Below are 14,066 nucleotides of genomic sequence, written 5' to 3' on the forward strand. Positions count from 1 at the left end.
CTCGCGAGAGAGATGTACACATGACAGAGATATCGTGCAACTGTGTAGGCATGCCATCTGCTCGTGTCACACGAGTCAGGGAGAGAGCCCAGGAGTCCTGGCTTCCAGCCCCCCACCCCCACAACCAACTCGATCCCAGTCTCCCAAGGACAGATCCTTGGAGTGCTGTAGATTCATGGTGCTGTCTCTGCCCTGGAGCCAGATGGGGCTGGCACCCCCTCGAGGGGAAGGGCCTCCTGTCCCACCCCCTCCCTCTGAGTCTTTCCCTGGGTGTGACTCTGTTCCGTGGGCCTGGGACAAGGGGGGCCCTGTGCTCCCCACACCCTGGCCCCAATGACTCAGACGCTGCCTGGTACCGGCTCCGGGGAAGGGACGGATTCGCCCTGGAGCAGGTGAGACAAGGGAGGGGCAGCTGCATGTCTGGACTCAGGGGTCTGTTCCCAGCTGCACCCCAATTTCCTGGATGTCGGGCCTGTTCCTCCCCTCCCCCAGATACCTCCTTGCTATACCTCCTCGGGGTCCACACAGGCTGGGATCGGGGTCCTGGGTGGGGGCTGCACTGCAGGGTGGGCAGAGCTACCCAACAACACACACACAGCACCCCTCCCGCACACAGGGCCGCCCAAAGGGGGGGCAAGTGGGGCAATCTGCCCTGGGCCCCATAGGGGCCCCCACAAGAGTTTTTTAGGGCCCCTGGAGCAGGGTCCTTCACTCACTCTGGGGGCCCTAGAAAACTCTCGTGGGACCCAGGCCCCTGGAGCTTCTTCTGCTTCAAGTCTTCGGCAGCGGTGGGTCCTTTCACTCTGTGGGTGGAAGGACCCCGCACTGCCGAATTACCACCGAAGCAGGACCCGCCGCTGAAGTGCCAGGTCTTCGGGGCACTTTGGTAGTGGGTCCCGGAGTGGAAGCACCCCCCACCGCTGAATTACTGCTGAAGCAGAGACCCCCCGCCGCCGAAGACCCCAGGTCCCCTGAATCCTCTGGGCGGCCCTGCCCACACACCCATCGAAACCTCTTCCTTCCCAGAGCTGGAGAGAGAACCCAGGACTCCTGGCTCACAGCCCCCTGCTCTAACCACTAGACCTCACTCCCCTCCCAGAGCTGGGGAGAGAACCCAGGAGTCCTGGCTCCCAGCCCCCCTGCTCTAATCACTAGCCCCCACTCCCCACCCAGAGCTAGGATAGAACTGGGGTACTGCCTGGAGCACTGACCACCATTCGCCCTTAGAGGGCGCTCACACCACATGACATGGCCTGCACTGAATTTGCAAGGCCTCAGCAGCCACCAAGAGACCTTGACGTCCCCCCTAAGTCTCAGATGCTCTGGGACCCTTGGAGCCAACTTGGCAAGAGAGCCCGGCCCGCTCCGGGCAGGACCGGCTGAGGGGAACTGGCCCCTTCCTTGCTAGAGATCGCCCGGTGTCGCCCGTGCTCGGCTGTGTGAGCTGGCGCCAGCCCCCTCGCCTGGTCCACGGCGCTGCCCACACCTACCCCACAGGGAGAGCTCTGGGAAGGGGACGTGGCGGGGATGTGGTCATCCCATCTCAAAAAAGATCAATTGGAATTGGAAAAGGTTCAGAAAAGGGCAACAAAAATGATTCGGGGTATGGAACGGGTTCCGTATGAGAAGAGATTCATAAGACTGGGACTTCTCAGCTTGGAAAAGAGACAGTTAAGGGGGGATATGATAGAGGGCTATAAAATCCTGACAGGTGTGGAGAAAGTAGATACGGAAGTGGTGTTTACTCCTTGTCATAACACAAGAACAAAACAAAGAAAAGTCAGTATTTCTTCATACAACACACAGTTAACCTGTGGAACTCGCTGCTAGAGGATGTTGTGAAGGCCAAGACTATAACAGGGTTCAAAACGAACAAGAGGATAGCTCCATCAGTGGCTGTTAACCAGGATGGGCAGGGATGGTGTCTCTGCCTCTGTTTGCCAGAAGCTGGGAATGAGTGACAGGGGATGGGTCACTTGGTGATTCTCTGTTCTGTTCATTCCCTCTGGGGCGCCTGGCATTGGCCACTGTCGGCAGACAGGAAACCAGGCTGGATGGACCTTTGGGCTAACCCAGTCTGGCCATTCTTATGTTCTTATTAGGAAGAGCTCGTCCTCCAGGTAGGGCCAGCGGGCAGAGTGAGCCCAGGTGCCTGTTTCCTGCCCGGGCTCCCCAAGCAGCAGTCGCCACCAGTTCCTACCCGTAAGGTCAGCCCTGCCACCTGGTGCCAGCAGCTGGGGGAAAGCCACCCACTGCAATCCCAACGGGGCACGTCCGGCCCCTGGGGAACCCGGCTGAGTGCCCTGGTAGAAACCAGCCCTCTGCACGTAATGCAAAGCGCACTCAAGGTAGGCAGTGGAATAGAACCCAGGAATCCTGGCTCCCAGCACCCCATGCTCTAACCACCAGACCGCACTCCCCTCCCAGAGCTGGGAAGAGAACCCAGGAGTCCTGGCTCCCAGCCACCTCCACTCTAACCACTAGACCCTGTTCCCCTCCCAGAGCTGGGGAGAGAACCCAGGAGTCCTGGCTCCCAGCCACTCTCCCCTCCCCGACTCTAACCACCAGACCCCACTCCCTTCTCAGAGCCCGGGACAGAACCCAGGAGTCCTGTCCCCCAACCCCCCTGTGCTAACCACTAGACTCCACTCCACTTTCCCCCCCCGACAGGGAGAGAGCCCAGGAGTCCTGGCTTCCAGCCCCCCACCCCCACAACCAACTCGATCCCAGTCTCCCAAGGACAGATCCTTGGAGTGCTGTAGATTCATGGTGCTGTCTCTGCCCTGGAGCCAGATGGGGCTGGCACCCCCTCGAGGGGAAGGGCCTCCTGTCCCACCCCCTCCCTCTGAGTCTTTCCCTGGGTGTGACTCTGTTCCGTGGGCCTGGGACAAGGGGGGCCCTGTGCTCCCCACACCCTGGCCCCAATGACTCAGACGCTGCCTGGTACCGGCTCCGGGGAAGGGACGGATTCGCCCTGGAGCAGGTGAGACAAGGGAGGGGCAGCTGCATGTCTGGACTCAGGGGTCTGTTCCCAGCTGCACCCCAATTTCCTGGATGTCGGGCCTGTTCCTCCCCTCCCCCAGATACCTCCTTGCTATACCTCCTCGGGGTCCACACAGGCTGGGATCGGGGTCCTGGGTGGGGGCTGCACTGCAGGGTGGGCAGAGCTACCCAACAACACACACACAGCACCCCTCCCGCACACAGGGCCGCCCAAAGGGGGGGCAAGTGGGGCAATCTGCCCTGGGCCCCATAGGGGCCCCCACAAGAGTTTTTTAGGGCCCCTGGAGCAGGGTCCTTCACTCACTCTGGGGGCCCTAGAAAACTCTCGTGGGACCCAGGCCCCTGGAGCTTCTTCTGCTTCAAGTCTTCGGCAGCGGTGGGTCCTTTCACTCTGTGGGTGGAAGGACCCCGCACTGCCGAATTACCACCGAAGCAGGACCCGCCGCTGAAGTGCCAGGTCTTCGGGGCACTTTGGTAGTGGGTCCCGGAGTGGAAGCACCCCCCACCGCTGAATTACTGCTGAAGCAGAGACCCCCCGCCGCCGAAGACCCCAGGTCCCCTGAATCCTCTGGGCGGCCCTGCCCACACACCCATCGAAACCTCTTCCTTCCCAGAGCTGGAGAGAGAACCCAGGACTCCTGGCTCACAGCCCCCTGCTCTAACCACTAGACCTCACTCCCCTCCCAGAGCTGGGGAGAGAACCCAGGAGTCCTGGCTGCCAACCTGCCCCGCCTGCTTTTACCACCAGACCCTGCTCCCCTCCTTGAGCCGGAACTGAACCCAGGAGTCTTGGCTCCCAGCCCCCTTGCTCTAACCACTAGATTCCCCTCCCCTCCCAGAGCCAGGAAGAGAACCCAGGTGTTCTGGCTCCTAACTTCCCCCTCCCAGACCTGGATACAGAACCCAGCCCCCTGCTCTAACCACCAGACTCTGCTCCCCTTCCAGAGCTGGAAAGAGAACCCAGGAGTCCTGGCTTCCAGCCCCCCTGCTGTAACCACTAGACCTGCTGTCTAGGGGGCTGGTTGCCACACATATGAGCACCCATGTTGGCTGCGTGTTTCATGACTCCTCCGGGCCAAGGCTGAGGCTGGACCCTCAGTGCCAGCTCATGCCAGGGGCCAGGCGCTGAGTCAGGGCTGACCTCAGTGCCCTCGGGCAGTGATACTGGGCACAGGGCACTGTGCCATGGGGAGCTGGTTGGGGGTACTCACCTCTTGCCATTGCTGGGGGCCTCCCCAGCCCCAATCCACCCCAAGGCCCCCCGGGATCCTGCTCCCCCCCTGCGCTGAGCCCCCGGCGTCGAAGCCACCCTGCCAAGGTGTTGCCCGCTCCCCCAACCAGCCGGGCTGGTTCCTGGGAGAGCCACCGCCCTGGTACCGACGCGCTGGGGCTTGGTGCTGGGGAGGCAACGTGAATAATTGCCGGCCTGGGGCCCCACACCAAAGCCAGGGAGGGTAGGACATGCAAGGGGGAGGCGGGGACATCCCGCCCCATCTGCCTCCTCTTATTTATCATCTTAGCTTGGCGCTGGCAGCTGGAGTCGCGTGGAAGCTGCCGGGAGCCGAGAGAACCCGCTTGGTCCAGGCAGACGCAGCCATGGGAGCCCCCTGCCCTCCGAGAGCTGGTGCCCTTCTCCTGCTGGTGGCCACACTGCTCCTCCAAGGTACGGGGCCAAGGAGCACACCCGGGGGCTGGGCTGGGGCACGGGTCCCTCCCGTCCAGGTTGGAGGGGTCGATCGGGCCCGGAGCAGATTGATGGGGTCTTTTCATCTCAGCTGCATCTGACAGGGAAACCTGGCTCCTTGGAGAGAATGACTGAGTGATGGAATTAAAATCCAGCCCCAGGTCGGGGGGCTGGCTGGTGGCGAATGGGGCAGGGGGCTTTCTGCTCTAGGGGGCGCTGGCTCCCATCCAGTCCCAGAGTGGTAGGCTGGCTGGCTCAGGGGGGCAAGGAATGGGGCACAGGGCCTTTCCCCGCTAGGATCTCCTGGAGAGGGGACCCCCCCCAGCTCACCACAGTTCTGGGGGCAGGGTACTGACTCCGTTCCCCATGTTAGGGCCATGGGATTGGGGCAGCGGGCAGAGGTGCCATGCATGCTGGGACAGGTCGCTCCACCTGGAATGAGTCTGGGGCATAGTGCCAAATGGGAGGACTTCTCCCAGGGACGCCAGCCTCACCCCGGGGTGGGGTCACCCCCATCCTGGAGCTGACACAGCCACCCACTGGAGGAGGAGGGTGAAGAGGGAGGTCGGTTGCCCATGCAAGTGTTTGTGAGAAACGGTGCAAAACAGAAGTGCAAATGCAAGTGCAAGTTCCCAGACAAGTGGTGCAAAGAAGACCCTCCCCGTCCCATGCAAGTGTCTGTGGGAATGCCTGGAGAAAACGGTGCAAAGAGGAGGGGAAAGGCTGCAAATCTCTGCAAATGTACACTTGAAATAATGCAACGAGGGTGGGGAGGTGGGCCACCCGCCATGCGAATTTACAGAGTGGGGGGTGGGGGGTCCAGAGAGGTGGAAAAGGGAACGCACTTCTAGTGCGTTCAAACTGGTGCAAAAGGACACGTGCCACCGAATATCTCTGAAGATGTGCAGGGGCATTAGATGCGAACACACCCACTTGTGTGTTTATGAAGCAGGAGTTTGGGGAACAATCCACAAAGAGAGGAAAGGGGACAACTGACGTAAAATTACAGAGATACGTGTTACCCAGGAAAGGGTCCAAATTGACATGCCAAGTTATGTGGGAAAGGTGAAAACTGGCATGTAAGACGACATGCAAATTGACATGCAAAATGACATGGGACAACATAAAAATTAACAAGCAAAGTTGCAAGGGAAAGGTGAAAAATAACATGTCAATTGTCATATTTCCGTGTAATTTGACATGCTAATTTTCACCTTTCCTTGCAAATTTGCATATTCACTTTCACGTGGTCCCATGTCAATTGTCATGTCTCCGTGTCATTTGACATGCAACATTACAAGAGAAAGGTGAACATTGTACAGATGGAATTACACAGGGAAATGTGCAATTTCACATGGAAAAGTGCAAAAGTGGTGAGGGAAGGGTGCAAATCTGCATGCAAAAGCAGGTGAGAATCTGTGCAAAGAGGAGAGAGAGCCGTGCAAACAGCGTGCAAGCTTTCCTGGGGAAACACACAAACATCACCCGCCTTTGAGAGATTAGGGGTCCCCCCACCACCGGGGACAGGCCCAGGCAGGTCCCCCCATGGGCGTGCCCGCCATGCCGGGTTTCACAGAGATTCCTTCCCCCCCATGCAGGAGCCACGGCCCTGGAGTGCCATAGCTGTGTGGAGCGCAGCGATGGCGGCTGCAGCCCGGAGAAGATGAAGACGATCTCGTGTCCTGACAACACCCAATTGTGCATGGAAACCGTGGCAGCTGTGAAATGGAGTGAGTGAGCCCTCGAGGCGAGGGCTGGAAGCCAGCTCTGGAAGGGGAGTGGGGTCTAGTGGTTAGAGTGTGCGGGGGGGCTGGGTTCTGTCTCCAGGTCTGGGAGGGGGAAGCTGGGAGTCAGGATACTGGGTTCTCTCCCTGGCTCTGGGAGGGGAGGACAATCTAGTGGTTAGAGCAAGGGGACTCGGAGCTAGGACTCCTGGGTTCTCTCCGCAGCTCTGGGAGAGGCGTGGGAGCTGGTGGTTAGAGCAGGGGGGGCTCGGAGCCAGGACTCCTGGGTTCTCTCCCCAGCTCTGGGAGGGGAGTGGGGACTGGTGGGTTAAAGCGGCGGGGGGCTAGGAGCCAGGACTCCTGGGTTCTCTCCCCAGCTCTGGGAGGGACGTAGGATGTAGTGGGTTAGAGCAGGGGGGCTGGGTTCTGTCTCCAGGTCTGGGAGGGGAGTTAGTGCTGTGGGGGAGGGGGAAGCTGGGAACCAGGACGCCTGGGTTCTCTGCTGGCTCGCTCACCCCCCGCTTTCTCCCCAGGCCACGGGCAGTTCCTGGTAGGCGAGAAGGGCTGTGGCCTGGGCAGGCCAGGCACCAACGACAAGGGCGTGGACCTGCACGGCATCTTCGCCTTCTCCCAGGTGCACAACTGCAACAGTAGCCGCTGCAACTCCCGGCTGGACATCCAGGCCATGGCACTGCAGCCGATGGGTAAGTGCCCCACCGGGGGGGGGAATGTAGGGAGGGGCCGACCCCCACTTCCTCCTCTCTAACTGCCCCCCCTTTGTCCGGTCGCCAGGGAACGAGAGCGCCCGGGTGCCCAACGGGCTGGAGTGCTACAGCTGCCAAGGCAACGAGGCCTGCTCCCCTGACAACGCCACGGTGGTGAAGTGCTACGACGGGTACCAGGGCTGCTTCCACGGCAACGTCACCATGAGAGTCGGTGAGGCCCGGGCAGGACACTCGGAGGCAGCCCCCTCTGGGGCGAGGCGCGGCAGCTGTTTGGCCACCGCGGGGAGCCAGTTCGGGCAGGAAGCCAGGGGAGCTGGGTGCAATCACTATGGCAGCAGGCTGGCCAGGACACCGGGGTTCATGCCCCAACGGGGGCCAAGGGCCTGGCAGATCTTTGCAAATTGTGCTCTGGCTTTGCATCCCCCCACGCCCGGAAAGGCAGCCTCTGCTGCAGCACAACGCCCCCTTGTGGGGCATGGGACCAGCCCTGACTGCCAGGGGAGGGCCCCCGCTCCCTACAGCCCAGCACCCCCTAGTGGTGCATCGGGGACAGCATCAACAGCCGGGGAGGGCACCCCCTTCCCCCCCACACACGCTCCCTACAGCACAGCCAGGGGCGGGCACCCCATTCCCCCCCCACACACTCCCTACAGCACAGCCAGGGGCAGGCACCCCATTCCCCCCCCACACACTCCCTACAGCACAGCCAGGGGAGGGCACCCCATTCCCCCCACACACTCCCTACAGCACAGCCAGGGGCGGGCACCCCATTCCCCCCACACACTCCCTACAGCACAGCCAGGGGCGGGCACCCCATTCCCCCCCACACACACTCCCAACAGCAAGCCCAGGGGCGGGCACCGCTCATTCCCCACACAACACTCCCTACAGCACAGCCAGGGGGGACACCCATTCCCCACACCACTCCCTACAAGCAAGCCAGGGGCGGGCACCCATTCCCCCCCACACACTCCCTACAGCACAGCCAGGGGACACCCCATTCCCCCACACACTCCCTACAGCACAGCCAGGCGAGGCACCACTCCTCCACACACTCCCTACAGCACAGCCGGGGGGACACCCATTCCCCCCACACATCCCTACAGCACAGCCAGGCGAGGGCACCCACTCCCCCCACACACTCCCTACAGCACAGCCAGGGGGGACACCCTATTCCCCCCACACACTCCCTACAGACAGCCAGGCGAGGGCCCCATTATCCCCCCCACACACCCCCTACAGCACAGCCAGGGCCGGATTAACCTTTTGGGAACTGGCACACCTATCTGTGGGCCCCATGGGCAAGGAGCCTGGTGTGGGGATGTCGGCCCCAGAGCGAAGGGCCGGCCTGGGGCAATGAGGCCTGGCAGGGTTGGCCCCGATCCGCCAGCCCAGCCCAGGGCACTAGTTACAGACGCGGAGCTGCCTGACGCACACTGGCCCACCAGCCCTGTGCTGCCATCAGCCTGCCCCTTGCCCCTGGGGGGGTCCAGCCGTGCACACAGCCCCCACCACCAACTGGACACCCCCCAATTCCTATGGCCAGAGCCCCCCAGACCCACTATGCCACTACTCCCCCCACAAATGCACAGCGCCCTGCACCCCCACCCCCACCACGACTGCCCAGCACCTCCACTCTAGTGCCCCAATACACACAGATCCTCCCCGCCCCCACAGCTGGCACCCCCAGAGACCCACTCCCCACCCGCCGCCTCCCGGCGCATCACCAGCCCTGCTGGGAGGTGACTGTGTCTGCCGGGCTGAGCCAGCAGCGCAGCCAGGGCGGTCCTGGGGCCGGAATCGCTCCGGCCCCTCGGGAGCGGTGTGAGCACTGGGCTCCCTCAGGACCCACCTGCCTGGAGGGCCCAGCCAAGCCCCCCACACTGTGTCCCGTCCCCCCCACCCCCCTGGGGTTGAGACTGGCCGGGCTTCTGCACCAGTCCCAGGCGGCTCAGCTCTGGGGAGCCAGGTGGGGCCCACAGGTGGTGGGAAGCAGAGACTGCCCGGAGGTGCCCTGGGGTCCGGCCAGGGGGCAGAGAGGAGCAGGGGGTGGGCAGGGGGAGTCAGCGGGGTCTCGGGGCACAGTGCAAGCAGAGCAGGCCGGGGCCCCTTTCAAGCATGGGCCGGCTCCATGGAGCCACTGGCGCCATTGTAAACCCATCACTGAGCACAGCGCCCCCTAGTGGTGCATCGGGGCCAGCAATGACAGTCAGGGGAGCTGCCCCCCACTCCCTACAGCACAGCGCCCCCTAGTGGCACATTGGGGTCAGCACCAACGGCCTGGGGAGGGCCTCTACCCTGCTGACACAGCACAGCACCCCCTAGTGGTGCATCGGGGCCAGCACTGACAGTCAGGGGAGATGCCCCCCACTCCCTACAGCACAGCACCCCCTAGTGGCACATTGGGGCCAGCACCGACGACCAGGAGAGGGCCTCCACCCTGCTCCCTGCAGCACAGCACCCCCAGTGCCACGGCCCTCCCCTGACTCTCCCCCGTCCCGTCTCCCCCAGGCAACTTCTCACTGAGCCACCCCATCAAGGGCTGCGTGCAGAACAAGGACTGCACCAAGGAGGCGAGGGGCAGCGCAGCCGTCAACCTGGTGGGCTCCTGCTGCTCTGGCCACCTCTGCAACAGGGACCTGGCCAACAAGACCTTCTTCGCCCCCAACATCCCTCGGCTGGAGGTCATGCCCGGCCCCGGGGCCAACACCACAGGCGCCAACGCCACGGCCACTGCCACGGTCACGGCCATGGTCGATGCCGCCTCCACGGTCGCTGCCGCCACCACGGTCACGGCCGCTGCCACGCCCCTGCCGCTGGACCATGGGGACCATGAGGACCACGAGGACCATGAAGACCACGACGACCTCATCCGGGACGACCGCCACGTCACCACGGCGGGCGAGCGGCGGAACAACCCAGGCATCAAGCTGCCAAGCGGCGGGAAGGGGGGCGCAGCGGGGCTGAGCGCCTCGGCCTGGCTGGTCTTGCTCGGGTCCGCCTTGCTCCTGTGAAGGGGGCACCAGGGAGGGGAAATGGCACGAGATACCCCCCACCCATTCACCCCCCTATCGCCCCCATCCCCACTCCGTTGGCCAGCCTCCCCGACTTCTTCAACTCCAGCCTGGCTTCGGCCTATGCACGGCAGCCATCTTCTTAGTTGAGCAGCACTCTTGATGTCAGGCCAGGTCGGCCCTGTGGCGTCGCCAGGCAGGGCTAAGTTTGCAGGTTGCATCTCTGTGCGTCAGAGCCCCGTCCTCACGACCCCTGGCCTTCCCTTCAGGCTCCCCACAGCAGCCATCTTGGTCTGGAAGCGGCGTGGCTTGATGTCCCTCTAGGGCATCTTTTGTGATTGCCCCCTTCATGCAAAGTCTCCACAGTTTTTTTTAACCATCAGGGAGCCCTTCTCGTGGCACCACCACAAATCCAGGCTTCCTTCAGCCTGCACAAGGCAGCCATCTTGGTTGCACGTGGCCTAGTTTTGCCTACTTGCAGTGGCCAGCTTGTTTTTTAAGTGAGGGGAAAACAACACGGAGAGGGAAGAGCCATACTACCCCTGCCCTCGAGAACAAATTCCCACATGTTGCCTTCCCATAGTGCAGGCCACATTCTTATAGCAGCACAGCAAATTCAGGCTTCTCTTCAGCCTGTGCACAGCGGCCATCTTGTTGCTATTTGGCCTAGTCTGACTCCAGTGTGGGGAGGGCTGTGATGGCCGCCATTTTCTGTTCGCTTGAGCGAATCCTGTCCCTTCTTCACCTCACCCAGGCGCATGTTTTGCCACAAGCTTTCATGTTATTCGCCAACACTGGGCAGCCATCTTGTTTCTTTATGCAACACCAGTTGACATCTTTCTAGGGAAGGTGGCCACTGCTTGGTCTTCGTTCCCTGGGGGTAAGTCTCAAGGCTGCTCCAAAGCAAATACAGGACTACATGCAGCAGCCATCTTGCCATTAGTCTGGGTCAGCCATTTTGTCTCCAGCCAACAGGGTGGTGGGTCCCGTTGCCATGGCGCCAAAGACAACTCAGGCTTCTAACAGCTTGTTGGGCCTCAACGTTAGGACCCACAGTCTATGCCCCCTCCCCACACCACATACGCGCGCACACACACACACACACACGAGGCTGGTTGTGGAAGATGATGCAACAAGCTGGCCACTGGCACACGGGCCATAGACACGGTGGCCAGGGCACAACAATGGGAAGGAAAGAGCATTGGGGGGGCTCATCCTTATGACTTGGTGGCCTTGGGCACTCCCCCCCCCACTCACCATCTCACCCACTAGGTATCTAGCCCCAATAATGGGGGTCCCAGCGCAGCTTCCCATCCTTCCACCAGCCCAGGTGGCACAGCTCAGAGAAGGATGGGACAGTGCTAAGAGAGCAGAGAGGTCAATGAGTTCCTCACGGCCCCACTGGGGCAATAGGGACTATCCCAGATCAGCCCCATAGGCCCATCCAGCCCGATATCCCACCTTCTCCCCGCCCCCCCCCCACCCAGATCAGACCCATGGGCCCATCCACTCTGGTGTCCCTGATACCTAAAACCTCTGGCCCAATTACACCCCCTCACTGTGCAATATTCCCCTTCCTGACCTCTCAGCTCAGCACATGCCCTGGAGCCTGCGGGTGAGGCATCCCTGAATCATTCTCCCAGCTGGCACGGCTGCAGCTGCCCTTCCCAATGTAAATAGTTTCAGAGACTCAACTCTCACCATGGGAAGGGGGCCGGGAATTCCCAGGGAAGGGTTTAAAGGCTCATTAATAAAAGGATTGTAGTTGTGTTTAAAGGGGTCTAGCTCTGTTTCTTTGGGGGTCTGATTTTTTTGTCAGTGGCTGCCTTAATGTCCCCGTCCTGCTCTATTTAAGGAAAATGTTTCTTTTAGCATCAGTAGGGCCAGATCCCCAGCTGGGTGAGGAATGAGACATAGGGACTTTCCCCTCTAGGGGGCATCACTTCTGATCTCGGCCTCCACCACGCTGGGCACTGCACAAACCCCTCTGGACCGCGCTTGGAGCCCCAGACAGGCCAGACACGCTCCCTGTCCTGAAGCTCATACTACATAAGGAAGGATGATTATGCCCAACTTTACAGATGGGAAACTGAGGCACAGAGAGGCCCTGAAGCAAGGTCGCCCAGCGACTCAATGTAAGGGTTAGGAATTGAATCCTGCTGGCAGGGGTCCCAACCCAAACCCTTTACCACAAGTCCTTCAATAGTTCCTAGGCTGGAATAGTCCCTTGGGATCATCCCCTAATGAAGCCCCGATGCAGCTTGAATCAGGGCCCAAATCCTGACTGGGGCAGCCTGGGACCCAGCACACCTGGGTTCCAACCCTCGCTATGCAGTCCCTCGGGCAAGAGGCGCTCCATGCATCAGTTTCCCCACCACCAATTTGGAGATAACAGCGCCACGGTGTTGTACAGACAAAACTACACAGAATCTTTTCAGGGGACAAGACAAAGATGCCACATTTATTATGATACCAATCTGATTTATGACCAATCTCTCTCTCTCTCTCTCTCTCTCTCTCACACACACACACACACACACACACACACACACAAACAAAATCAGATGTTCTGCAGCTGCTGCATAGTTACCAGTCCTGGACATAGCTTGAGTTCGTGGCTTGATTTTGCAGCTTGAGTTCGTAGCTTGTGGCGGTAACTGGCCAGGAAAGCCGGGCACAAGGACAAGCTGGCTCTCTGTTGGGTATGCACGGATGCCCTTCCATGTTGGCAGCAGAATGTTACCCTTCAAAGTCTCCCATCTCACCCATCCTTTTTGCAGGCTTTAGTTTGAATCCAGAGTCTATAGGTCTTGCTGTGCCACTGCCTCTGGGTTTGGTGATTGATCACCCGTCAGTTGCAGGCCTGACTTTCAGCCTGGGACCTGGCTTTGATCTTCCTTCTATTGCACCTTTTCTTTTTAGGGTGGACACCTTTACTTTGTTAGGGCTCTTGTCTGCATCTTCAGCCGGTGGGGTTTGAACTTTATTTCATCAGGACAGGCTGGGGCTGGAGGTTGATTCCAACATCCATACATACCTCAGTCACACATCTAAATGAAACTAATAAGATTACAGCAGAGTTTGCAAAAATGAAGGTTGGAGGAAGCTTTTACAAAATGGAGTGAGCGTTTTAAAATGGGGTTTGAATTCCAATATGGCAAACAGTGAACAGATGTTACAATATAGACAAGTGTAGTGAATGGCAAACAGTGAACAGAAGTTACAATGTAGGCAAGCATAATAAATGGTGAACAGAAGTTACATTAATAAAGTGAACAATTAAAAACAATTTCATTTATCAGTTCTACAACGGGGGGCAGGGAGGGTGGCTAGAATCAATGTGTTAAAAACTGCGAGGTCCCCAGAGGCCATGGTGATGGGCAGACCAGGATTCTAGCCACTGCCCCAGAAGATCAATTTCTCTGGCATTTGGGCCCCTAGAGAGGGTCTCCGTCACCCCACCTGGCCCCGTTTGCCCCACCTCTGGGCTGTGTCGCCCGCGCACCGGGTACAGGTGCTCGCCGGGCCACAAGGCAGGAGCTCTGCGAACACCGGCCCGCAAGATGAAATTAGCAGCACCACACACGTCAGCGCCACCAGCTCCGAGCAGGTGGGTCACACCCAGCGCCCTGATCCCCCAGCAAAGGCCTCAGAAAGGAAGCCATAGCTATCAGCATGATCTGCTTCATCGGCTCTTCAGCTCGGTATCTCCCAATCACCTTGAGCGACTGAGAAACCTCCCACCTTGCAGAGTATCAGAGGCAGTTTCTCCGGAGCAGTCGTGAGGTTTCTGCTCTGATCGAGGCATGAGAGATAAGAACTGATAGACAGATTTCAGGCCCCCATCTCCAGGGAGCTTTTTGCAACTGAGTCTGTCCTAGGCCAGGGCAGCAGGGCTTCAGTGTGTGCCTAGAGC

General features: G+C 60.1%; 1 protein-coding gene across 1 annotated transcript; it reads left to right on the forward strand.

Moving 5' to 3' along the window:
* The first annotated feature begins 4,464 nt into the window (after nt 1-4,464).
* On the forward strand, nt 4,465-10,150 carry LOC116834930 (ly6/PLAUR domain-containing protein 3-like). The gene is made up of 5 exons (XM_032797353.2): nt 4,465-4,666; nt 6,286-6,417; nt 6,945-7,115; nt 7,204-7,347; nt 9,648-10,150. Exons 1-5 carry the CDS (start codon nt 4,465-4,467, stop codon nt 10,148-10,150), a joined length of 1,152 nt encoding a protein of 383 aa, XP_032653244.2.
* The last annotated feature ends 3,916 nt before the right edge of the window (nt 10,151-14,066 follow it).

Source organism: Chelonoidis abingdonii, chromosome 11, assembly GCF_003597395.2.
Source record: "Chelonoidis abingdonii isolate Lonesome George chromosome 11, CheloAbing_2.0, whole genome shotgun sequence".
Lineage (NCBI taxonomy): Eukaryota > Metazoa > Chordata > Testudines > Testudinidae > Chelonoidis > Chelonoidis abingdonii.

Coding starts and splice junctions, on each gene's coding strand:
- LOC116834930 (XM_032797353.2), top strand. CDS start 4,465: ATGCAAGGGGGAGGCGGGGACATCCCGCCCCATCTGCCTCCTCTTATT. Junction 6,418..6,944: donor CGTGGCAGCTGTGAAATGGA/GTGAGTGAGCCC, acceptor CTTTCTCCCCAG/GCCACGGGCAGTTCCTGGTA. Junction 7,116..7,203: donor CATGGCACTGCAGCCGATGG/GTAAGTGCCCCA, acceptor TCCGGTCGCCAG/GGAACGAGAGCGCCCGGGTG.